Genomic DNA, 27,559 nt, shown 5'->3' with positions numbered 1-27,559 from the left:
CAGAGCGCCAATAAACCTTAAAGGCACTGCCTTTGCGTGCCGGCCCAGTCACATAATATCTACGGCTTTTCGCACACACAAGTGAATGCAAGGCATTCTTGGTCAACAGCCATACAGGTCACACCGAGGGTGGCCGTATAAACAACTTTAACACTGTTACAAATATGCGCCACACTGTGAACCCACACCAAACAAGAATGACAAACACATTTCGGGAGAACATCCGCACCGTAACACAACATAAACACCACAGAACAAATACCCGGAACCCCTTGCAGCACTAACTCTTCCGGGACGCTACAATATACACCCCCGCTACCCCCCTTACCCCCCAACTCAACCTCGTCCCCCTCAACCTCCTCCATACTTGCCAACCCTCCCGAATTTTCCGGGAGACTCCCGAAATTCAGCGCCTCTCCCGAAAACCTCCCGGAACAAATATTCTCCCGAAAATCTTCCGATTTTCAGCCGGAGCTGGAAGCCACGCCCCCTCCAGCGCCATGCGGACCTGAGTGAGGACAGCCTTTTTTCATGACGGGAGGACAACAGGGTGACAAGAACTAAATCATCCAGACTAGAGATAAATTGTATTATTATGTTTATCTTACCTAAAAATAAATATATTTATTAATTAAAAAAAAAAAAAAAACTAAATACATTTTTACTATATTTTGCTAAAAACATCAAAATTAATTGTATTTTTATTTGTATTTTTTCGTGACTCCTTATTACATCCAGCCATAGAATTATGCATTAAAATAAACATATTTGAAATAATTGATTTTAAATTATCATAATAATTCATTTAAAATGACCATATTTAATTATTAAAATAATTGTTTGTTTATCAACAACTTTAGCATTTTATTCATTACATTTTGAAGCTCTCAGAAGCCAAGTTATGTTATATTCCTTAATATTTATTTATGCAAGTTTGAAGTATCAATTATCTAAACACAGTTTGTTTGCATATTTTCAGGATGTAGATATATATATATATATATATATATATATATATATATATATATATATATATATATATATATATATATACTGTATATATGTATGAAATACTTGACTTGGTGAATTCTAGCTGTCAATATACTCCTCCCCTCTTAACCACGCCCCCAACCACGCCCCGCCCCACCCCCGACCACGCCCCCACCTCCCGAAATCGGAGGTCTCAAGGTTGGCAAGTATGACCTCCTCATGCTCTCTCAGGAAGAGCATATCCCAAATTCCAAGCTGCTGTTTTGAGGCATGTTAAAAAAAAATAATGCACTTTGTGACTTCAATAATAAATATGGCAGTGCCATGTTGGCATTTTTTTCCATAACTTGAGTTGATTTATTTTGGAAAACCTTGTTACATTGTTTAATGCATCCAGCGGGGCATCACAACAAAATTAGGCATAATATTGTGTTAAATCCACGACTGTATATATCGGTATCGGTAATTAAGAGTTGGACAATATCGGAATATCGACAAAAAAGCCATTATCGGACATCTCTAGTAAATAGGAGTAAAAATATACCAGCCGTGTCCAAAGTGCGCCATGGAGGCAATTGGCATATTATCAAAATAAAATATCAAGACATATAATTTGATTTTACGCTCATTTCTTTGTCACCTAAAACCCAAAAAACTGTCTTAGCATAAAATTGATCTACATTGGATTGTTTTCAGCATCGTTAATGCAGTGGCAAAATGTATTTATAAACGACCTTATATACGCTTATGTATATTTTTCGGATTATTTTATTTTATTCCTGGTTGTATCGCTCATGGAGAGACTCCGAGAACATCATATATGGTGACCCATATATGATGTTCTCGGACTAACGCAATAAATTCAATTATTTTATAGAGCTTAAAGGCCTACTGAAAGCCACTACTACCGACCACGCAGTCTGATAGTTTATATATCAATGATGAAATCTTAACATTGCAACACATGCCAATACGGCCGGGTTAGCTTACTAAAGTGCAATTTTAAATTTTGCGCGAAAAATATCCTGCTGAAAACGTCTCGGTATGATGACGCCGGCGCGTGACGTCACGGATTGTGGAGGACATTTTGGGACAGCATGGTGGCCAGCTATTAAGTCGTCTGTTTTCATCGCAAAATTCCACAGTATTCTGGACATCTGTGTTGGTGAATCTTTTGCAATTTGTTCAATGAAAAATGGAGACAGCAAAGAAGAAAGCTGTAGGTGGGAAGCGGTGTATTGCGGCCGGCATGCAGCAACACAAACACAGCCGGTGTTTCATTGTTTACATTCCCGGAAGATGACAGTCAAGCTTTACCATTGGCCTGTGGAGAACTGGAACAACAGAGACTTTTACCAGGAGGACTTTGAGTTGGATGCGCAGACGCGGTACCGTGAGTACGCATGCAGCTGCGGCTTCCAGACATTTGATCGCTTGCCCGTACGTGCGTGCCGCTAGTTGCATGTCACGTATGTAACTTTGGGGACTTTGGGGAAATATATGTGCTGTATGAACTTTGGAGAGGTGAACGGTACTTTGGGCTGTGGGATTGAGTGTGTTGTGCAGGTGTTTGAGTTGTATTGGCGGGTTATATGGACGGGAGGGGGGAGGTGTTTGTTATGCGGGATTCATTTGTGGCATATTAAATATAAGCCTGGTTGTGTTGTGGCTAATAGAGTATATATATGTCTTGTGTTTATTTACTGTTTTAGTCATTCAGGTCCCACCCGCCTCTCACAGCATCTTCCCTATCTGAATCGCTCCCACTGCCCTCTAGTCCTTCACTCTCCCTTTCCTCATCCACAAATCTTTCATCCTCGCTCAAATTAATGGGGAAATTGTCGCTTTCTCGGTCCGAATCGCTCTCGCTGCTGGTGGCCATGATTGTAAACAATGTGCGGATGTGAGGAGCTCCACAACCTGTGACGTCACGCTACTCGTCTGCTACTTCCGGTACAGGCAAGGCTTTTTTATCAGCGACCAAAAGTTGCGAACTTTATCGTCGATGTTCTCTACTAAATCCTTTCAGCAAAAATATCGCGATAATGATCAAGTATGACACATAGAATGGACCTGCTATCCCCGTTTAAATAAGAAAATCGCATTTCAGTAGGCCTTTAAATTTTTACGTATATTCAAAATATTGCACACATGGCTGTATGTATGTATGGCTGTTGAGCAAGTATGCTTTGCATTCACTTGTGTGTGTGTATAAGCTGCATATATTATGTGATTGGGCCGGCACGCTGTTTGTATGGAGGAAAAGCGGACGTGACGACAGGTTGTTGAGGACGCTAAAGGCACTGCCCCCAAAAATGTTGTCCGGGTGGAAATCGGGAGAAAGGTTGCCCCGGGAGATTTTCGGGAGGGGCACTGAAATTCGGGAGTCTCCCGGGAAAATCCTGAGGTAGAAACCGATACCGATAATTTCCAATATTACATTTTAAAGCATTTATCGGCCGATATTATCGGACATCTCTAACGGTGACCATAAAAAGACCTGAAAAGTTGCGAGTCCGCATCACTGTTTTTTTTTCTATGCCCAGGTTCCGTGATGCCATCCGAGCCGGCGAGCCCGAGGTCCAGGAAGTGTCCGGCCTCTTCCGCTCGGTCCTCCTGGAGGCCGTGGACCGAATGAAGGAGGAGCAGGAAGCCCAGCGGCTCGCCCGCCAATGGAACAACAAACGCGCCACGAGCATGTCCCTGGTCAACTTCCGGTCTCGCATCAGGATCAACCCGTTCGGCAGCACGGCGGGCCTGACGGCGGCCGACGGGGCCGGCTTGAGCGACCTCAAGACGGTGTCGGAGGACGTGGAAAGGTGCACGGAGAAAGGGGAGAGGGTGTGGAGCATGCCGGACTTCCGGTACAAAGGCAGTAAACTGGTGTGATGTGTCTTCTCCTGCAGCCATGTCCGATATTTAGAGACACGTTTATGCAAAGCGGGGATGATTCACTCCGATCGAAATGCACACGTAACTAGAAATACACGATTGTAGACGAGCACAATGTATCTACTGGATGTTCTCATGCATTGCAATGAGGGGTGCAAAACTTTTCTATGGCAATAAAATGTGTTTAAATTGTACCAACCTAAATGAGGCTTGCAGCGTCATTCTGGTAAAAGAAATAAGTAAATTTTGTGCAAATGTATTTGTGCAGACACCAGTGGTGGGAGCAGTGGCTTTACTTTACTTTGAGCTCCTCCCGGATGACTGCTCCTCCACATGGAGAGGAGCCAGATGAGGTGGTTCGGGCATCTGGTCAGGATGACACCTGAACGCCTCCCTAGGGAGGTGTTTCGGGCACGTCCGACCGGTAGGAGGCCACTGGGAAGACCCAGGACACGTTGGGAAGACTATGTTTCCCGGCTGGCCTGGGAACGCCTCGGGATCCCCCGGGAGGAGCTGGACGAAGTGGCTGGGGAGAGGGAAGTCTGGGCTTCCCTGCTTAGGCTGCTGCCCCCGCGACCCAACCTCCAATAAGCGGAAGGAGATGGGTGGATGGATGGACCAGTGGTGGGCCTTTTCTGCTGGCCTAACATAACTGTCAGGTTCAAACACTGATGACATCTATTAAACAAGACAAGAAGCAAAGAATTAAACAGAGACAGAATTCAACAGTGTTGGGACTAAAAGTAACGCGTTACTGTAACGCCGTTAGTTTCGGCGGTAACTAGTAATCTAACGCGTTATTTTTTATATTCAGTAACTCAGTTACCGTTACTACATGATGCGTTACTGCGTTATTTTACGTTATTTTTTATGTAGTATCGGCTAGAAACAGAAGATCTGAGTGTGTTTTATTGCAGCGCTGCAGTGTCGTCCTTCTGTGTCACAAGGAAAATAAGAGTCGTGCTTTGTGGGGGTGGGGGCTCCCAGACCGTAGTCGAGGGGCGCAGGGGAGACGTTCCTCCAGGGCCTATGTACTTCGGGGCTAACAACCTTCACTTTACCCGGAAGTGGGTCTTTACAGCTGAGGGTGAATGACGAGGCCGGCGGTTTGTTGCAACTTTGGGACTTTATTGGACGCAGCCATCCACCAAGCTAGAGCACCTGCACGCACTCACTGTCGCCGGTCCCTCACCTCTCTCGCCCACTCACTCACTGACGTCACTCACCTCACATGCTGTCATATCTTAAAGGGCCACACACACATACGCTACGCTCATAACAACTAACAAGACATCATGGCGAAGCCAGAAGTCGAGTTTCTTAACATGGAGACATTCTCAATACTTTTCTTTTGTCGAGCACAAAGAAAATTAAATTTTAGTTAAATGTAAGTTGTGTCTTGGATCAAAGATCCTATCTACTTAAAGTTAAAGTTAAAGTGCCATTATGTTGCAGCTATTTAAAATAGTTTTGTCAATTTGTTCTGGCCTGAAATAAATTGGCCCTTTGAAACATATCTTTGTCTTTGTGTGTTGTATGTAGACCACATTGCTAAGCAGAGTTCAGTGATGCAAATGCATGTCAAGTTGATCAACACATTGTATTATTCTCCAGTGCAATAACAGTACTAAAATGAAGGCTAAAAGGGGAAAAAAAGGAGAAAAAAAAGAAGTAACTAAATAGTTACTTTTCACAGTAACACATTACTTTTTGGTGTAAGTAACTGAGTTACTTTTGAAATAAAGTAACTAGTAACTGTAACTAGTTACTGGTTTTCAGTAACTAACCCAACACTGGATTTCAATTTGGCTCAATTTGAGGAGAGTCGCCTGGCAGTGTCTCAGCACGCTCTGCCAACAAGATTGCACGCCGCCTTCTTTTATTTGGACCTTCCCTGACCACATGGCCACAGCGGTTTCTAAGGGACGAGGGTCGTAAACAGTTCACAGAAAAAGTCGTAAACAGTTCACAGAAAAGGTCGGTTCAAAAAAGAGGTCGTAAAAGAGTTCAAAAAGAGGTCGTCTGGAAATTGGGCAGATCCTGCCCTGCCTTCTCTCCGCTTTGTAGTCCTTGGGTTAAAACAATATCTTTCTGTTGATTACAATACATGAAAGAAAACAGAACACCTTCATGTTGCTTCCCCCCCTACACAGTGGAGTTTTACAAGCCTTCTTCTTGGTAGGTTCAAAGACATGTTTTTTAGTCTTCTCGTTGGGAACTCATTTCAACACAAAGTTTTTGTGATAACTTAGATACAATTATTCTAATAACCAGAAATCATGATCATAATTAAAGATGAAAGTATTTTTATATTTACTTTCCCTAAATATTTAAAAGGATTCATATTCTCTTTGTGTCATATTATGTTCCTTCCAGTGCTGTTTTCAGGTAAGAGTTTTTATCCAATCAGAATTCAGCTAGCTTATGTTGCCATGCCGTACCAAATCTGCCTGAGGCCTTCAGAATCAACAATGTCTGTGCACTGTCAGTGAACGGGGACATACAGTTGATAGACAGTTGCAATAGCCAATCAGATCACGAGTTGTCGGTAAGGCCTTCTAGCTGGCCTAAAGTTGAACGTGACATGTGATTGGATACTCACCAGGACCGTTAGTTGATAGACAGTTGCGATAGCCAATCAGATCACCAAGTTGTTGTCAGTAGCCTGATGTTAACGAGGCTGTGATTGGATACTCGCTTGTCATTCCAAAGTGAGTATCCAATCACAGGTTTCAATTTAGCAGGAAGCAGGAAGTGTTGCGCCGTAGCCAGACCGGACTAGCACAGAAGGAGAACAAAACGTTGATTAGGTGGCAGATATATATTTGCAAGGCCATTTTCAAGAAGGATATTTAAAGAGAGACTACAGCTCAGCTGTTTTGGCGATGAAATGGGGAAACGCTCGCCATTTCCACTCGAATAAGCCGACTACGAGGGCTACCACCGGCTTACACGGCGTCGAATAGGTGCAACAAATTGTGAGTTCAAATATTTTATTTTTTCACGTTTGATATCTTTTTTGCTATTTGAATTTTGACAGTATCACTTAAAATATGTTTTGAATGCTGATTGATTTTTAAATGTGCCAGAAGATAACACGTTTTGTACACCGTTGATGTGGTTCAATGTGTAAATGTGTTTCTGTATAGTATTTCTCCGGCAATGATCATGTGGTGACATCAGTGATGGTATTTTGAGAGGTAATCATTGAAGTGGGACCTCACTGAAGGCCTAGGTGGGAAAAAGCACAGCCTGCCACTTAATCGTATTCATAATAATTCAAGCAATTAATTGATTAATCATGAATGTTATCCCGGAAGCTAGCTCAGCTGTTCTGGCGATGAAATGGGGAAAAGCTCGCCATTTCCACTCGAATAAGCCGACTACGAGGGCTACCACCGGCTTATACGGCGTCGAATAGGTGCAACAAATTGTGAGTTCAAATATTTTATTTTTTCACGTTTGATATGTTTTTTGCTATTTGAATTTTGACAGTACCACATAAGATATGTTTTAATTGCTGATACGGGTTTATTATGCGCCAGAAAATAACACGTTTTGTACACTGTTGATGTGGTTCAATGGCCAGTAGTGCGTAAAGTGTTTCTGTATGGTATTTCTCCAGCAATGGCCATGTGGTGACATCAATGATGGTATTTTGAGAGGTCATCTTTGAAGTCGAACATCACTGAAGGCCTTTATATCCACACATTACTTTATGTCCTTGTTTTTTTTAGTTATTTAAAAAAAATGACAGTAGGGATGGGAATCTTACAACATCTAACCATTTGACTTGGTTTTGATTGTTGGAGTGACAATTCGATTCAGAATCAATACGATTCTTGAGTCAAACCGATTCTTGCAAAACACATAAATAATTTGGTCCAAAAAAAAATTGGGAAAAAAAAACTTTTAAAAACATATTAGCTTACAAACGCTACTGTAGGCTGCTGATATATGACTTAATTTAAACATTAATTTAAAAAAACAACAACAAATACTTGATTTTTTAAAATTAAGAATCAATTGAGAATCGGAATAAATTTGGATGTGAATTGATTTTTTTTAAGTACCCCTAATTACAAAATACCTGATACAACACTACTTTTAAATAAATACATCATTAAAAAATAACTTTTAAAAAGCCCAGAAACTAAATTATATAATATAGTTAGTATAGTTAATATTGTTGGTTTTTTTTAGTTGTTTTTTTGTTTTGTTTTTGTTTTTTAGTTATTTAAAAACAAATGACAATAAGGATGGGAATTTTACGACATCTAACCATTTGACTTGGTTTTGATTGTTGGGGTGACAACTCGATTCAGAATCGATACGATTCTTGAGTCAAACCGATTCTTGCAAAAAAAAAAATCATTTGGTCCAAAAAAAAATTGGAAAAAAAACAACTTTTAAAAACATGTTAGCTTACAAACACTACTGTAAGCTGCTGACGTATGACTTAATTTAAACATTGATTTAAAAAAAATAAATAAAAATCTTTTATAAAAAACAAATACTTGATTTTTTAAAATTAAGAATCAATTGAGAATCGGAATAAATTTGGATGTGAATTGATTTTTTTTAAGTACCCCTAATTACAAAATACCTGACACCACACTATTTTTAAATAAATACAACATTAAAAAATAACTTTTAAAAAGCCCAGAAACTAAATTATATAATATAGTTAGTATAGTTAATATTGTTGTTTTTTTTTTTTTAGTTGTTTTTTTGTTTTGTTTTTGTTTTTTAGTTATTTAAAAACAAATGACAATAGGGATGGGAATCTTACAACATCTAACCATTTGACTTGGTTTTGATTGTTGGGGTGACAACTCGATTCAGAATCGATACGATTCTTGAGTCAAACCGATTCTTGCAAAAAAAAAATCATTTGGTCCAAAAAAAAAATTGGGAAAAAAAAACTTTTAAAAACATATTAGCTTACAAACGCTACTGTAGGCTGCTGACGTATGACTTCATTTAAACATTGATTTAAAAAAAATAGCTTTTATAAAAAACTAATTCTTTGATTTTTGAAAATTAAGAATCAATTGAGAATCGGAATAAATTCGGATGTGAATTGATTTTTTTTTAAGCACCCCTAATTACAAAACACCTGATACAACACTATTTTTAAATAAATACAACATTAAAAAATAACTTTTAAAAAGCCCAGAAACAAAATTATATAATATAGTTACTATATTAACGATCCCAAATGTTCAGTGCATACAGTAGATCCCGACCTATTTGCGATTAAATTGTAAAAAAAATATAATTAGTGTACTGTAAATATATATCTTTTAATTGTAAAGAAAATAGGGGGAAGAATGCTGCAGCTATGAATCCAGCAGAGGGCGCCGTCTTACATGTCTATTCACTAAACAATTTCCAGCAGAAAGACACTTTACCAAGACACGATGTTGTGTATTGTTTTGTAAGTAATTGTTCATTAATGTGTAAAACTTCATGTAAAACTGTGAGAAGCATAATGCGGGTTTTCGCCATATGCTGGGGGAGGCTCTCATGAAAAATTACAAAAAGCTAATTAGATTTTTTTTTTGCCCATTAAACTATGTTAGTAATGTATTTTCCATATGACTCCAATCCTCTTTAACAATCTCCAAATCTAATATATGCAAAAGGTGAAAGCCCAACTCGTGGCTCTACCTAGTGGTGAAATAGGTAAGTTACACTTTGTCAAAAAAAAACCTTTCCAAATAACCGATTATAAATACGTCGAACATGAGATTTTTGATTGGCCCTATAATTAAAAAGAAAAAGGTACATTGACCCACTTGTAACCTAATGTAGGTTTTGTGTTAATTCTGTTTTACATTTTTAATCAAATGTTTTCGCGTTCTCTCAACATGAAATTCCTCTTCTAGCAGTATTTTCGGTCTCTTTTGCTTCACTTGGAAATGAGTCATTCTCTGCACACACATCACTCCCACATTCAAGGTCAGCGCACTACCAGCTTTTGTGTGCATTCTTCACAAGATACAAGCAGATTAGCTGCTGCTGCAAAGAAGTGAAATAAAATAAATGTGAATAAAATATTTCTAGATAAAGACGTGGAGCATTTGATTGGTTTATTGTATTCGGACACCTTAATGAATGCATCCAACTGCTTTGACGCGGGAAAGTCCTTTTTCAAATGAATCAAAGTGATAATAGTTATACTGTATAGTATAATATATAGTACAGAGGGAATGCATTAAAGTCACATTAACGCTATCATAAAGGTACTGACTCAGTAGTGGCATAACAGTAAAGTAGCTAGACTAACTGGTCACTTCATTAGGTACATTTGAGCATTACTAACTCTGCTATGGCATCATTATTGGATCGTGCAGGTGTACCTACTGTTGTGGCCAGTGAGTGCATACGGTCATAACCAATAACATCTAATAGAAATAGGTTGCTCTGAATTCAGTCTTGGAATCAGCTCATAATGGCGCACATCGTCCCCTCTTGACAAAAACGTTGACGTTCTCCCGGCCAGTCTTGTTTCCTGAGGTCGGCTGCTGTGTCCACTGCTGCAGGGTCCACGGCGGAATCACACGGTAGAGTTCAAGAATTCCAGAAGTTCGGCTCGATTTTTGTCCCGCTGGCGAAACCAAACAAGCACAAATTATGTTTTGTTATGCCACCCCAAAGGAAGAAGAAAACATTTTGCGCCCACCTATTGCCTGCTGCTATATATACATGTCTCCTTATAAACATTAAATAAAACAAAAAAGAGAGCTTGATCAACTTGCAACAAAAGAATAACTTCATTAACATTGTTTATTGTCTCTAACAGAAAATATTTAAAATGCATCAATTTGCCTGAAATTAAACAAAATATATATACACATTTTGGACTAACTTGAACCATTTGACACTAAAAATAAACTTTCATATACCCAAATAATCAATTCAAATTGATTAGCGATATTAACTCAGGATATAAAACACTTAAATCTACAAAACAAAGTCAACTCAGCAATTTGTGATGCTTTTTAAAAGTATATCTTTTTTTCTTTTCTCTCTTTTAGTACAGGCCTCTAATGCCCAAATGAGGACATCCAGCTCACCATCCTGCTTGGTAACATGCGGAATTTAAAAAAAGACGCATTTCATCAAAGGGTCTCCTTTAGGTACTTATTGAGATTCGCTGGTGAAATGCAAATAAAAATTGACAAAAAAAAGAATAATGTATATTCCGGACTATAGAGCACATCGGGATATAAGTCGCACCCACTAAATTCTAGAAGGAAAAAATATTTTATATATAAGCCGCACCAGACTATAAGCTGCAGATATATACCGTATTTTTCCGAGTATAAGTCGCACCGGCCAAAAATGCATAATAAAGAAGGGAAAAAACATATATAAGTCGCATTTTTGGGGGAAATTTTTCGCCAGTCCCTTACAAGTTTCTCGCTTACTCCAAAGTTTCTTTCTGCTGCTCGATTGACGTTTTCTGCTGCATATTTCACTACTTCCAGCTTGTAACCTGCAGTATATATGATTTCCTTTTCGGTGCCATTTTTGTTCAGTCCTTCTCAGTTTTTATAAGTTGCCGCCAATGTTGAAATGATCAATTTTCATAGGTACGGAAGTAGTAGCAGGTAGCATCTTTTTTTTCCACAATGCACTTCTGCCAAATTTTTATTGGTTGACGTGTGTGTGTGACACGATTGCTGATATACGCCTAGTCTCTTACGTGAATGAGATAAATATTATTATTTGATATTTTACGGTAATGTGTTAATATCACACATAAGTCGCTCCAGAGTATAAGTCGCACTATGAAAAAAACTGCGACTTATAATCCGAAAAATACGGTACGTTGTGAAATGAGTTATTTACACAAAAATATTCTGTAAATGTTTATTTACATTCCTTAATAGTTTGCAAACTGTGCCTGTAAAACGGCTGATCAAACAAAACACATCCGAAAAATACGGTATATATATATATATATATATATATATATATTAGAGATGCGCGGATAGGCAATTATTTCATCCTCAACCGCATCACAAAAGTCGTCACCCATCCGCCATCCACCCGAACTAACATTTTATCAAAACCGCACCCACCCGTTGTTATATATCTAATATAGACGATGCAAGGCTTTAGTGAGGTTATAAAGCTTTTGCCTGTTAAAGAAAGGAGACTGATCCAATGCAGCAGAGACATTCAATGCGTGCCACGCTGTCATGGCCCAGACGCACACCAGTGCGCAATCATCTGGGAGCCGCGCTGAGCGCACCTCCAAGCGCGCTCGCGCCACTCAAACTGCTGCAGGCAGCTGCGTTCTATCTTGTTTTAACATCCTGTGGCACTCTTCTGGGATCACGGCGGACGAAACTGCTCATGCTCAGGGTGTTTGTGGAGGTTCGGGGTTTTGCACAAATGTGATGCACCATGTTAGATGTCCCGGTTTTGTGACTGTCGTAGACATAAACAGCGTCGCAGCTCTTGCAAATTACTATCATCCTGATTTACAACCTCATAAAAACGAGTCCACGCTGAACTTTTCTGGCCTTTTTTTCCCCTGGTCTTTAGTATTCCCTTTTTTAGTTTCTCGCGTACCACATTTGCTGCCGGCGTTGCCATCTTTTTTTTTTCTTCTTCTGTTGTGGCGTGCTGCAGGTGCCTGCTCGTTTTTCGTATGTGGGTAACAACATTTAACTATGTATATATATTTCCGAATTGGTTTAACTGCCACCCGCCTGAATCTATTTAAAATCAAATTTTTTTTTATTTCAACCGCCCGACCCGCGGATAAAATCAAATTTTTTTTATTTCAACCGCCCGACCCGCGGATAATCCGCGGACTCCGCGGTTGTGTCCGCAAACCGCGCATCTCTAATATATATATATATATATATATACATATATATATATATATATATATATATATATATACACATACATATGTGTTATGAGCACATTTAACAATACCGCAATAATAATGATAACTCTGATAATTGTGGTCACAATAACCGTGATATGAAATCTTCATATGTCATGTTAAAGGGAAACTGCACTTTAAAAAAAAAAAAATATTTAGCCTATAATTCACAATCCTTACGTAAGACAAGAACATATGTTTTTTTTTTTTTTTACGCATTCTAACTCGTAAATAAATGCAATCAAAAGTCTGCTTACAATGGAGCCTATTGAATCACTCTATTCTGCCTATAAAGCCCTTAAAAACATTCAAACACCTCCATTAAGGTTTTATATACAACACATGCTGTAAGTATATATGTAATGTAGTAACAGGCACATTCATAATACATTTAATATTTACATAGCTTGCTCATTTTAAAGGGGAACATTATCACCAGACCTATGTAAGCGTCAATATATACCTTGATGTTGCAGAAAAAAGACCATATATTTTTTGAACCGATTTCCGAACTCTAAATGGGTGAATTTTGGCGAATTAAACGGCTTTCTAATATTCGCTCTCGGAGCGATGACGTCGGGAAGCAATCCGCCATTTTCTCAAACACCGAGTCAAATCAGCTCTGTTATTTTCCATTTTTTCGACTGTTTTCCGTACCTTGGAGACATCATGCCTCGTCGGTGTGTTGTCGGAGGGTGTAACAACACGAACAGGGACGGATTCAAGTTGCACCAGTGGCCCAAATATGCGAAAGTGGCAAGAAATTGGACGTTTGTTCCGCACACTTTACCGACGAAAGCTATGCTACGACAGAGATGGCAAGAATGTGTGGATATCCTGCGACACTCAAAGCAGATGCATTTCCAACGATAAAGTCAAAGAAATCTGCCGCCAGACCCCCATTGAATCTGCCGGAGTGTGTGAGCAATTCAGGGACAAAGGACCTCGGTAGCACGGCAAGCAATGGCGGCAGTTTGTTCCCGCAGACGAGCGAGCTATCGACCCTAGCTTCCCTGGCCTGCTGACATCAACTCCAAAACTGGACAGATCAGCTTTCAGGAAAAGAACGCGGATGAGGGTATGTCTACAGAATATATTAATTGATGAAAATTGGGCTGTCTGCACTCTCAAAGTGCATGTTGTTGCCAAATGTATTTCATATGCTGTAAACCTAGTTCATAGTTGTTAGTTTCCTTTAATGCCAAACAAACACATACCAATCGTTGGTTAGAAGGCGATCGCCAAATTCGTCCTTGCTTTCTCCCGTGTCGCTGGCTGTCGTGTCGTTTTCGTCAGTTTCGCTTGCATACGGTTCAAACCGATATGGCTCAATAGCTTCAGTTTCTTCTTCAATTTCGTTTTCGCTACCTGCCTCCACACTACAACCATCCGTTTCAATACATTCGTAATCTGTTGAATTGCTTAAGCCGCTGAAATCCGAGTCTGAATCCAAGCTAATGTCGCTATAGCTTGCTGTTCTTTCCGCCATGTTTGTTTGTGTTGGCTTCACTATGTGACGTCACAGGAAAATGGACGGGTGTTTATGACGGTGGTTAAAATCAGGCACTTTGAAGCTTTTTTTTTAGGGATATTGCGTGATGGGTAAAATTTTGAAAAAAACTTCGAAAAATATAATAAGCCACTGGGAACTGATTTTTAATGGTTTTAACAATTCTGAAATTGTGATAATGTTCCCCTTTAAGCATAGGGCGACGCATTAATTGAAAAAAATGCATCACAATTCGCTTTTTCCTATCACAACTTCACTGATTCTTACTCACTGCAGACTTCATGAGAGCAAACAAACATAATATCACTTACTTTACAAGGTCTACTGCACTGGGGGACCGACTGTTACGATGTTGATATATTCCCATTTAGATGAAGAATGACTCACAATCCTCATGAAGAAAAAAAATGGGTGGAACCAAGCGTCTTTTCGTGTCTTTCTTACCATTCTAGGGTCTAAATTAGATGCCAAAGTTGACCAATTTGTTGGAATATGTCCTCATCATTCTACTATCCAGGGAGAGGCATTATTTATGATCTAGAATAACCTTTCACGAGCACCAAGGCGAGGAAGCAGCTCACCAGCCGATGATGTCAACATAGCCACACAGGCGGCACTATAAAAAGTTTGTCTGCGTTAGTGCTTGTAATAACAATATCACTAATACTTGGTTCATATTCAAGTCATAAAATGTAAATGGAGTATTGTTGGCAGTTTTCAATGGTTATTTAGCGGGCTTTCTGGCTAGAATACAGAACCTCCTATTGACTCCATTGTAAGCTGACTTTTTATACGTTTATTTACGAGTCAAAATGCTTAAAAAAACAAACAAACATGTGTCTTCTTGTCTTACATAACATTTGCGAACGATAGGCAAAATTACCAAAAAAGTGCAGTTCCCCTTTAAACCATCACTGGTAACATGAGCGAACTGGATCTTGTTATATTTTTTGGTTTGAAAAATATAACTTTGAGAACGCTGCAATTATTGCTATTTAAGTAGCAATTATTGCTACTTAAGTAGCTCCAAAAATAGAAATACCTGTTTATCCTTCTTTGACTTCTTAACTTTCATCTTTATCTTCTTTCCTGATATCATGCTGTACTTGCCGCCTTTCTTCTTTTCCTTCAAATACTGAGAAAGCAAAGCTTGGTCATCATATTTGGATAATTAAAAAAGAGAAGGTATGATCGTTTTCAAATAGAACCCATTAAATGCATGTACACAACCTTAGAGATCTGAACAGGCCCAGAATTGTCTTCCCCGCCTTTGGATTTCTTGTCCTTTTTACGTTTATGTCGCTTCTCTTTCTTGCCTTTCTGCTGCAAAAACAAACACCATTTTACAACTTGCACCAGTAATTGATAAACTTGCACCATAAAATGGTATCTCACCTTTTTGTGTTTGTCCTTTTTCCTTTTCTTAGACTGCTTTCTGGACTTACTGAGAGTGTCTTAAGAGAACACAGTGAATCACAGTTAAACTGCTGATGAAAACAAAAAAGAACACCATTGAATTGTACAAATATAAAAACGCATGTGGACCTCTGCAAATACATTTGGCACCACCTGTTAGGTGGCAGTATGCATCAAAATATCCGCTTTTTAACACTGCCATAGACTTCATACACACCTGGGACCTCACGTAACAAGCTTTGTCGCACAAACACTTGGCGCACACCGGTTTTCACGGCAAAGATGAGACGTATCAAAACTGACACTAACTTCCTGGCTTACGTACGTACATTTCTACAGGCTGTGGAGACTTTGGCGTAGGGCTGGGTGATATGGCCTTTTTTTAATATTGCGATATTTTAAGGCCATATCGCGATACACGATATATATCTCGATATTTTGCCTTAGCCCTGAATGAACACTTGATGCATATAATCACAGCAGTATGATGATTCTATGTGTCTACATTAAAACATTCTTCTTCATACTGCATTAATATATGCTACTTTTAAACTTCCATGCAGAGAGGGAAATCACAACTAAAAAAAAATCACTATTTTTTTCATACGGTGTTGATCTGGAAATGTTTGCCTCGGCATTTTGATGGTGTGGACGTGTGGCACCAAACGGAGATGTTGACGTGCGGAGTAAGCACTCTTCATTGTCTAGCAGGTGACTTTTCAAATGATGCTACATATTAGCAGTGTAGCTGAGTGTCCTGGGTTCGCCTATACAGTGTACTTATCTAATAAAATAATAAACGGGAGACATTAGAGCAGGTTCGGTAGCCACCGCTTCTTTAATGTCAACAACACACATCTCCTTCCACAACCACACACACCCTACGTCACAGCCCTACGGCAACAACTCTGGAGGGACAAAACTCCTCCTCCTTACCTAACACACTCCGGTAACTTGGGACACCCTGAACTGTTTGTTACAGCAGTAATGCTACTTTTTATAGCAACGCTTTTGCCCCACACTTGACAAATTACGGTTGTCTGTTCGACAAATTCCCACTTGAAGCCAAACCACTGCCAGACGATGGACCCCCTGCTGTTTTTTGGGGGAATTAATTATTCCTTCATTTGTTACCAGATTCGCACCTTCTTTCTCTCATATTACCACTCGCATCACAGCTAACGTTAGCCATGCTGCTACCTCTGCTCGGGGAGGGCGTATACGTATGTGACGTATGTCGTGACAGTATGTGACGTGTGTAAGAAGGTGCGCTTGCTGTCTGAGAGAAGGAGAGACCGGAAAGAGCGAGGAGAGCCTGTAGTGTAATGCCAGCAGCTAAAAGCAACTGTGTGAGAACGTATACTCGATATCACGATATAGTCATTTTCTATATCCCACAGAGACAAACCCGCGATATATCGCCCAGCCCTACTTTGGCGACACACAGAGTCAATCTTTCGGGCTTTGCCAACATTTGATTTTAACAATGTAAAAAAAGGTCGAGGAAAGGACACAAAATGTACTTTTTTTGCCACCGCACTTAATGCTTCACATTCAGATTAATATTTGTGAAGAGTCGGACATTTATTATCTATTCTGGCAATCATTTTGCCACCTATTGCTGTCAAAACGGGTTCCTGTGACTCCTTGGCCATTTCAGGCGGACAATAGCAACAGGTGGTTGCCACAAACTGGCACCTCCGGGACCGGGGAGGATGTCACGTATACTGCGGCTTCCGCAAGAAGCGCTCCTGTGTTATGATAATAAATTGAGTCATCAAACAAGAGTAAAAGTATTTCCTTATTGTATCCTCAGTAATATGTTGGCATGTTAACATTTAAAATATTGCGCTGTGATTCGGGGGGTTTGCGAGGGGAGGGCGTGTTGGGGAAGCGGTGAGGAGGAAGGTACCACCTGCATATAAGCCAGTTACAGCTTATATTACAGTTTTTTCATAAACTTGTGTTTTTGCGATGTACATCAATCTTCTTCCTCACTTTTCCGATGCCCGATCATTCATTTATTATTCAAGTCTGTGGTTCTCCGCAACACACAACAATTTTAGCCCGCTGGCGATCGCTCCACACACCAGAAAGAAGCAGCTCCTACTGGCTTGTGATTGGCCTCAACATGCAATGCTTAAGCCCATGTTTACTTTCAATATGATTTTCGTATTTAAAAAAAGGGAGGCGTGATCTGGGAGTGCCAAGCCATGCCGACACCCGCAACCGATTTCAAGTTGATTGCGATGTAAAAAAGAAATGTGCTTGACTTCGTGCGTGTGCACACTTTGATAGATCTGAATTGTTACTGCCGTACCTAGTTTTCTGGATTTGAACGTATGTCTATTTTTAGTAGGAGAGTCACACAACTCCAGTTACACGAGGCCCTGGTCTGCCAGAGAATAAGATGATGTACCAAGAAGGGTCATTGTTGCCCAATTAGCGAGTATTGAGACCCCTCTAGATACCAGGGGTCTAACGGCAAATGTAGTCAGTTTTTTTGGTACGTAGCTTTTAGTTTGGTACATACTGTAATTCCCACATGGTACACATTAAAATAAAATAAAAACATAAGGTGTTTCTTGTGCCATGTATTTACAGTAATTTTTTGGACTATAAGTCGCAGTTTTTTTCATAGTTTGGCCGTGGGTGCGACTTATACTCAGGGGCGACTTATGTGTGAAATTATTAACACATTACCGTAAAATATCAAATAATATTATTTAGCTCATTCACGTAAGAGACTAGACGTATAAGATTTCATGGGATTTAGCGATTAGGAGTGACAGATTATTTGGTAAACGTATAGCATGTTCTATATGTTATAGTTATTTGAATTACTCTTACCATAATATGTTACGTTAACATACCAGTTGGTTATTTATGCCTCATATAACGTACACTTATTCAGCCTGTTGTTCACTATTCTTTATTTATTTTAAATTGCCTTTCAAATGTCTATTCTTGCTGTTGGGTTTTATCAAATAAATTTCCCCCAAAAATGCGACTTATACTCTAGTGCGACTTATATATGTTTTTTTCCTTCTTTATTATGCATTTCCGGCCGGTGCGACTTATACTCCGGAGCGATTTATACTCTGAAAAATACGGTAATTGTTGTCATATACAAGCGACCATCTAAGACACGCATAAGTATTCGCCACGGTAGCATGCGGACATGCTGGGCGCCTCAACAAGTCCGAGTAGTGTGCATTAACACCGCTGAGATGTGGACGTGTGCAGGACACCTGCATAGGTGTCATGACTCATGAGTTACTCTTCTGTTGTTTGGTATAACTTTGCATTCTCTGCAAAAATATGTAAACCAAAAAAGCGTCCACAGTGCGGTCCAGGGGCTAAATGTGGACTGCGGCTCGTTCTTTGATGGGACTGTGGAGCATTGTAAACAAAAAAATTAACAAAAACCCAGCAAAAATGTAGCAAAATGCTGTGATATAACACGGCACAATATAACAAGAAAATTGTCGATACTACTAACAAAAACTCAGATATTCGTACTTAAATGTAGGTAGCCTACGACCAATGTTCCCTCTAATTTTCATGTGTGAGCAAACGCAAAAACTCCCTGAGCATTGAGTGGAGCCCATGTGAGCAACATCAGACGTGCACACTGTGGCTACACCAGCAGCACACCTGTCCCAAACCTGACTAAATAACAAATTCAATCTCCATTCATCCATCCATTTTCTAGCGCTTATTCCCTTCGGGGTCGCTGGAGCCTATCTCAGCTGCATTCGGGCGGAAGGCGGGGTACACCCTTGACAAGTCGCCACCTCATCGCAGGGCCAACACAGATAGACAGACAACATTCTCTTATTATTATAATCAAATGACAGCAGTCATTTCCATGAGATTATTTTCTAATATAAGTGTTTAGGCCCACTTACAATGACAATAACAAAAAATATTGTTTTTCATGAACTGTGTACTTGTATTGTTTGTCTGGGTGGAGGTCTTGCTTTGGAAATAATTTGTACCCCTTGCAGACATTGCATTTAGTTCCCATTAAAACATTCACTTGTTGCACAATGAGATGTAAGCAGGGGATCATGTGTACAACTTCCTGTTAGTAAATAATATATTGTTATTAGTATTTATTTAATATACGAACAGCATTTCATGATTAATATTTAAAATGAAGATCCCTAATAAATGACACTAGAATAAGCACACATTTGATTGGTAAATCATAGTGTAACGACTTGGAATGACACTTTATGTGTGGTGTTGGAGTTGTCCGACTTTTTGTGTCGCTGTAAACGCATCACTGGCTAAGTGCCATATGTGCATGTGTTGGCGCAAGTGAGAAAGAGCGAGCGGCTGCTGTTGATATAACAAAGTTGCTTTTGGTCTGGTTTGTACTGCAGAAAATGACCAGTTTGGCTAGATTTCCATTTTTTTTTACTAATGTTTTGGTGATGTGTTTATGGCCGACAATAAAGAGTTTTGCTCAGTAAAGTGATGGATGGAATTCATGTCCTCAAAGCGTCTCGACAGACGTTACAATATTTGTCGTGTTCGTGTCCTGTCGAAAATTGTTATGCACTTATTTTTTTATTTGATTTTGTGCATGGCATAGATTTGCCGTGCGCAGAGGACGCTTGAGCAGTATGCAATTGCACAGGCACGCACCTTACAGGGAACATTGCCTACGACATTAAAAAAAATGATATGCACATGCGGGCAGCACGGTGGTAGAAGGGGTTAGTGCGTCTGCCTCCCAATACGAAGGTCCTGAGCAATGTTCCCTCTAATTGTTCATGTGTCTGAGCAAACACAAAAACTCCCTGAGCATTCAGTGGAGCACATGTGAGCAACATCACACGTGGCAATACCAGCAGCACACCTGTCTCAAACCAATCTTTTATAATAACACTCAAATGAGAGGAGTCATGTTCATGAGATTATTTTGTAATATTAGTGATTTGGCCCACTTGTAATGAAAATAATAGAAATCTTGTTTTTCATAAACTATGGATTAGTATTGTACAATATGTCTGGGTGGGGGTCCTGCTTTGGAAATCATTTGTACCCCTTTCAGAGATTACATTTAGTTCCCCTTAAACATCCTCATGTTGCACAATGAAATGTAAGCATAGAATGAAGTGTGCATTCCTGTAACTTTCTCTAGTAACAGCATTCCATGATTAATATCAATAAATTAACATGAATAATAAATGACAGTAGAATAAGCACACGTATGACTGAGGAGTCATAGTGTAACTTTGTGTGGTTTGAGTTGTCCGACTTTTTGTGTGGCCATAAACGCACCAGTGGCTTAGTGCTATGCGTGTTGGTGACAGATGACAAGTTAGTTTTGGCCTGGTTTGTACGGCAGAAAATGACTAGTTTTTCGAGATAGAAGTTTTTTACTCATGTTTTTGGTGTGGTTATGGCCGAATATAAACGGTTTTGCTGAATAAAGTGATCGATATAATTCCTGTCCTCGAAGCATCTTGATAGACGTTACAATGATTGAACGGTGTTGACGAACACCGTTAGGGCCGCTTGTTGTCACTGTGACTCAGAGTTGCATTGCAAAATTACACAGAATAAATGTGTTTATTTTGTTTAGAATTCAGATGGGTTTGATTTGGTGCGCGGCATATATTTGCTGTGCGCAGAGGACACTTGAGCAGTGCGCAATTGCGCCGGCGCGCACCTTAGAGGGAACGTTGGTCCTGAGTAGTCGTGAGTTCAATCCCGGGCTCGGGATCTTTCTGTGTGGAGTTTGCATGTTCTCCCCGTGACTGCGTGGGTTCCCTCCGGGTACTCCGGCTTCCTCCCACCGCCAAAGACATGCACCTGGGAATAGGTTGATTGGCAACACTAAATTGGCCCTAGTGTGTGAATGTTGTCTGTCTATCTGTGTTGGCCCTGCGAGGAGGTGGCGACTTGTCCAGGGTGTACCCCGCCTCCCGCCCGATTGTAGCTGAGATAGGCTCCAGCGCCCCCCGTGACCCGAAGGGAATAACCGGTAGAAAATGGATGGATATGCACATGCGTCATGGTCAGTTATGCTAATTAGATGAGGACGTTAACGTACCACTACTTCTGGAGCTACTCCGGCTGTGACTGGAAGAATGTGATGAGCCTGTCGATGATGAAGAAGAAGACGAGGTGGACGCCGCCGAGGATGACGACGAACTGGAAGAAGACGACGAGGACGACCTACTACGGCTTCGTTTCCGCTTCCTCTTTTCTCTTCCTGCGAGAACAGAAGATTCCTGATGCTAAAAATGCACTGCAAGATCTGTACAAAATCTTATTAGAAATATGGCAGCCTTGCCTCTGCTTTTGTCATCTGTCCTTGAACTGGAACTGGACACTCTGCATTCTGCTTTTGTTGACTTGAAGGAAAACAAATTCATTATTATTAGGATGATATTGATGTTAATGCTACGTATACCAAAATAGTGTAAGATACCAGAGCTACAGTTGGGAATTCAACAATAAATAAAAAAAGGGAAATGTTGACTATCCATAACATTTTAACGAGGTTTTGTTAGATTTCAGGTTTGTACTTAGACACAAGAAGTTGCACACAAACCACTAAAACGTTGCCATTAGAAGCGATATCTCCGTCGTATATGTTTAAGCGTTCGAATGTTGCTACGATAACGCTAAACACTCATGTATTGCAATGCTCATAAACAGCGAAAAAATGTCGATACGCACCATGGTAGAAGTACAATAGAGTATAGTTAATATCACAAACACCTAGACAACACTACAAAAAGAATAGATATACATTTATTCACACTGATCCTCCGTTAGGCTAGCACTAGCTAATGGAAGCCATTTTGAACCCCACAATGCACCACGGCCTGCTTACTTCACAACACGGAAGTTTGTTCGCTTGTTAAATGTCGGCGCCAAACCAACGCGGAAGTACGCTGCTGCCTCACGCTTTGAACATAAACTGGTGAGTTATTAACGCTCAAAGTTGGTGGTTTCACGAAGAAGGTAATGTTTCTTTGACTTGTTGTTTTTTTTGTTAACATATTTGAGTATTTCCACGGAAACGTGTGGGGGATAAACACGATAATGCAACTTAATTAGGCTGACCATTGTAATGATAGTGTTTGACCACATGGTGGTAGTAAGTCTACAAATGACTAGGAACCAATATATAGGAGGTGTCAGGTAGGACTCTTGGGAGAGGTACACACCTTGTACGCACGAGTGTTGAAGTAGCGTTTGTAATATGTGATCGTGATTAAAAGACAGTTCTGCAAGTCATCCAACGATGTGTTATTTAAAACAATAACATAACATGGTACCAGGAGTGAACGAAAATTGAAGTGGTGTATTGTGAAAAGCGACATGGATTTGAAGCCACCTTAAAAGCTGAAGCTAAGTGGAAATGTCGACAGCAATTGGCGCACCTTCAAGCAGCAGTTCCAGCTGTACATGGCGGCCATGGCACTGCAGGATAAGCCGGATGCAAGGAAGGTAGCGTTACTGCTTACAATAGCAGGCCCACATGCCATTGAAGTTTACAACACTTTTGTGTTTGACAATCCAGATGAAAAAAACAAGTTGGAAGTTGTCATTGAAAAGTTTGATGCGCATTGCTCTCCCAAGAAGAATGAGACATATGAGAGATATGTGTTCCGTTCAAGAGTGCAAGCTCATGGAGAAAGTTTTGACAGTTTTGTGACTGATTTGAGGCTGAAAGCACAAACTTGCAACTTTGCTACACTGAAGGACTCTATGATAAGGGACCAGATTGTATGTGGCATAGAAGACAAAAAAGTCAGAGAAAGACTGTTGAGAGAGACAGAATTGTCGTTGGAGAATGCCATTAAAATTTGTCATGCAGCAGAATTGTCACAGATGCACGTCAAGACGTTTGGTGAAATGGCGTCCACCGCAGCCATCAGCGTGGGAGGCGACAATGTGCATGTCGTGTCAAGGGGATGGAAGTCGCAGCCTGCACAGCAGAAGAGTGACGTCATGTACCAATGCAAGCGCTGTGGATCGCAGCATAAACCAAAGCAGTGTCCAGCATTTGGTAAGCAGTGTTCCAAATGCTATGGAAAAAATCACTTTGCCAAACAATGTTTTGCTAAAGGAAAACCATGCGCTAAAAAGGAAAAATCTGTCAATGTAGTGGAGGACACTGATCTGGGTGAAACATTCTTTGTTGGCCTAGTGAACAGTGAAAATAAAACTGAAGAAGTAGTCAATGCTGTTGAAAAAGACAAGTGGATTGCACCGCTACAAATAAATGGAACTCGAGTTAACATGAAACTAGATACTGGTGCAAAGGCAAATTTGATCAACATGTCAGACATCAAGGAATTGAGAGAAAAACCGAAAATCCACAAAACAACAGTTGTACTGAAAGACTACAATGGTCGTAGCATTGACAGTCTGGGCACATGCAAATTGAGAGTCACTGTAAAAGGAAAAGTGCACTACCTGCTATTTTCAGTTGTCACTGAGGAACGTGAGTCAATATTGGGTGACAAAGCATGTGAAGTTTTAGGACTGGTGAAAAGAGTGTATCTTGTGAACACAGATGTGAGCGCTCAAAAAATTGAAACTGATTCAATAGTGCAGAACTACGCTGGTGTGTTCACTGGTTTTGGTGCTTTACCTTTTACATACAAAATACAGCTTAAAGAGCAGGCACGTCCAGTTGTCCATGCAGCGCGAAGAGTTCTAGCAGCACTTAAAGAGCGTCTCAAAAAGGAACTGGACCGGATGACAACACTGGGTGTAATAAAGAAAATCGAGGAACCAACAGATTGGGTAAACTCCATGGTCTGTGTGAAAAAGAAAAATGGCGATCTAAGAATATGCATGGATCCAAAAGACTTGAATGAAAACATAAAACGTGAGCACTACCAAATACCAAAACGTGAAGAAATAGCCAGTGAGATGGCTGGGGCAAAATATTTCTCAAAATTGGATGCGTCAAATGGCTTTTGGCAAATCAAACTAGACGAAAACAGTAGCAAATACTGCACTTTCAACACGCCTTTTGGTCGCTACTGCTTCCAACGCCTACCATTTGGGATCAAATCTGCATCAGAAATATTCCATAGAGCAATGGAACATATCATTGAAGGCTTGGAAGGCGTGCGAGCGTACATCGACGACATTGCTGTGTGGGGAAGAACAGCAAAAGAACACAACGAAAGGCTGACCAAAGTGTTGGAAAGAGTACAACAATATGGACTCAAAGTAAACAAAAATAAGTGTCAGTTTGGAGTGTCAGAGATAATTTTTCTGGGAGACAAGCTCAGTGCACATGGCGTTCAACCTGATGATGAAAAAATACACGCCATACAAAGAATGCCGAGTCCCACAGACAAGACAGGTGTACAGCGTATATTGGGCGTGGTCAACTATATTGGCAAATTCATCCCAAACCTTGCTGTGAAAACATCCTGCATTCGTGAACTCCTTCACAATGACACAGAGTTCAAGTGGACGTCCAGGCACGAGAATGAGTGGCAGAGGCTGAAGGAAACACTCACTACTGCACCTGTGCTGACGTTCTTCGACCCTACAAAGAAAACAAAGGTGTCAACAGATGCTTCAAAAGATGGACTGGGTGGAGTTTTACTACAGGCTGATGATGAACACTGGAAACCAGTAGCCTATGCATCACGATCCATGACACAGGCTGAATGTAGGTATGCTCAAATAGAAAAGGAATGTCTAGGGTTAGCATATGGCCTGCAGAGCTTCCACAACTATGTTTATGGTCTCCCTACCTTCACTGTAGAAACAGACCATCGCCCACTAGTTTCCATCATCAAGAAAAACTTGAATGACATGACACCACGAATACAACGTTTCATGATGAAGATGCAGCCATATGATTTTCAGCTCATCTACACACCTGGAAAGCACTTGATACTGGCTGATGCACTCTCAAGAGCACCCATGAAAAACAGCGTCAGTGCTACTGAAGAGGATGTACAAAACCATGTGAATATGGTGTCAGCTACACTTCCAGTGTCAGACATAAAATCACAACAAATCGCTGAGGAAACGGCAAAAGATGAAGAGTTGCAGCGTGTTATTACCAACATGCAGAATGGATGGCCTCCACGTTCCAGCCCACGGTTCTTCCATGTTAGAGGTGAACTAAGTGTTGTGGATGGACTTTTACTGAAGCGAAACCGAATAGTCATTCCACAAACATTGAGGCAGGATATACTACAAAGAATCCATGAAGGTCATCTAGGGATTGAAAAGTGCAAGAGACGAGCACGCGACACTGTATACTGGCCTGGAATCAACAAAGACATTGACAACATGATTGGTAGATGTGCAACATGTCAAAAATACAGAAACAAACAAACCAAAGAACCCATGATATTGCCTGAAGTTCTTACTGCACCATGGCAGAAAGTGGGAATGGACTTGTTTTATTTGAAGGGCAAAGAGTATGTTGTTGTAATTGACTACTATTCTAATTTCCCTGAAATGGCTTTGCTATCAAGCACATCATCAAACTGTGTGATCACGCATGTCAAATCTATATTTGCTAGACATGGTATACCGCATACTGTGGTGAGTGACAATGGACCATGTTTCAACAGTAAAGAGTGGCAGCAATTTGCAAAACACTATGATTTCAGACACGTGACGTCAAGCCCTCTGTACGCACAGTCAAATGGAAAGGCTGAGAAAGGAGTACATATTCTCAAACAACTTTTGAAGAAAGCAGTGGATAGTAACTCTGATCCATACCTAGCACTACTTAGCTACAGAGCGACACCTCTTGAGTGTGGCTTGTCACCCTCTGAACTACTGATGAACAGAAAGCTTCGTACTACGCTACCAAGTATGTCTACACCAACGCAGAGTCAAAAAGTACAACGGAAGCTAAAGCAACAAAAGCTAAAGCAGAAGTCGTTTTATGACAAAGCAGCCAAATCGCTCCCATCACTATCACCAAGTGACACAGTGAGAATTGAAGGTCCTGATGGTTGGAAAACCAAAGCTACTGTTCTTCAAGAAACATCACCACGATCATATACTGTGAGGAGTGAAGAAGGACAGATACTACGTCGCAATCGTCGCAGTTTGCTGAGGGTTCCAGAGACTGTTCCAAACCAAGAAACAGCCGAGTCCGAGGTTTCATCTACACCGACTGTTTCAAACCAAGCAACAGCTGAGTCCGAGGTTTCATCTACACTTACTGACTGTGAAACAATGCCAATGCAGCACATGAATGAAGATGTGACTGACGATCCTGAACCTGTGTTGAGAAGATCCACATGGCAGATCAAGAAACCTGTGAATGATGACTACGTGTATTATTGAACTCGTATAATATCAAACTGATTGACAAGCTAAAGAGTTAATGTTTTTTAACATATTTTAAATGTTTTCTAATACTGTGGTGCATGGATAGTTTTTGAAAAGATTGCATATTCATGTGGTCAAGATAGAAAAACAAGTTATTTGTTTAATACAAACATTGTATTAGCAATGGGTGCTTAGTTTAGAAAGGGGGATGTAATGATAGTGTTTGACCACATGGTGGTAGTAAGTCTACAAATGACTAGGAACCAATATATAGGAGGTGTCAGGTAGGACTCTTGGGAGAGGTACACACCTTGTACGCACGAGTGTTGAAGTAGCGTTTGTAATATGTGATCGTGATTAAAAGACAGTTCTGCAAGTCATCCAACGATGTGTTATTTAAAACAATAACATAACAACCATATTGTGAAATCCCAAAAAGAGGACATATACAGGTAAAAGCCAGTAAATTAGAATATTTTGAAAAGCTTGATTTATTTCAGTAATTGCATTCAAAAGGTGTAACTTGTACATTATATTTA

At 40.2% G+C, this 27,559-nt stretch overlaps 2 protein-coding genes across 9 annotated transcripts in view; one reads left to right on the top strand and one right to left on the bottom strand.

The window, feature by feature from the left end:
• rd3 (retinal degeneration 3, GUCY2D regulator) overlaps positions 1-4,086 on the top strand; it is a 36,389-nt gene extending 32,303 nt beyond the window's left edge. For all 7 annotated transcript variants that reach the window (XM_061987004.2, XM_061987006.2, XM_061987000.2 and 4 more), the window contains one exon: positions 3,537-4,086. In XM_061987004.2, coding sequence (XP_061842988.2) covers positions 3,537-3,879 — 343 coding nt within the window. In that variant the 3' untranslated portion in view covers positions 3,880-4,086. The remainder of the gene's footprint in view (positions 1-3,536) is intronic.
• Positions 4,087-9,963: 5,877 nt separating this feature from the next.
• Positions 9,964-22,557, bottom strand: LOC133623512 (uncharacterized). 2 transcript variants are annotated; one of them, XM_061986725.2, is made up of 7 exons: positions 22,422-22,557; positions 22,033-22,093; positions 21,790-21,951; positions 15,699-15,757; positions 15,534-15,626; positions 15,346-15,438; positions 9,964-10,495 (listed from the first exon to the last, which is right to left on the bottom strand). In XM_061986725.2, the coding sequence occupies exons 1-7, from the start codon at positions 22,422-22,424 to the stop codon at positions 10,445-10,447; spliced, it is 522 nt and encodes a 173-aa protein (XP_061842709.1). In that variant the 5' UTR covers positions 22,425-22,557; the 3' UTR covers positions 9,964-10,444. The 2 variants fall into 2 exon arrangements, with proteins under 2 accessions (XP_061842709.1, XP_061842710.1); XM_061986726.2 differs by having other exon boundaries at positions 15,534-15,623.
• Positions 22,558-27,559: the final 5,002 nt, after the last annotated feature.

Source organism: Nerophis lumbriciformis, linkage group LG26 (assembly GCF_033978685.3).
Source record: "Nerophis lumbriciformis linkage group LG26, RoL_Nlum_v2.1, whole genome shotgun sequence".
NCBI lineage: Eukaryota > Metazoa > Chordata > Actinopteri > Syngnathiformes > Syngnathidae > Nerophis > Nerophis lumbriciformis.
This window is presented reverse-complemented; position numbering and strand designations above follow the sequence as displayed.

Coding starts and splice junctions, on each gene's coding strand:
- LOC133623512 (XM_061986725.2), bottom strand. Junction 21,952..22,032: donor GACAGATGACAAAAGCAGAG/GCAAGGCTGCCA, acceptor CTGTTCTCGCAG/GAAGAGAAAAGAGGAAGCGG. Junction 15,439..15,533: donor GGCCTGTTCAGATCTCTAAG/GTTGTGTACATG, acceptor TTGCTTTCTCAG/TATTTGAAGGAAAAGAAGAA.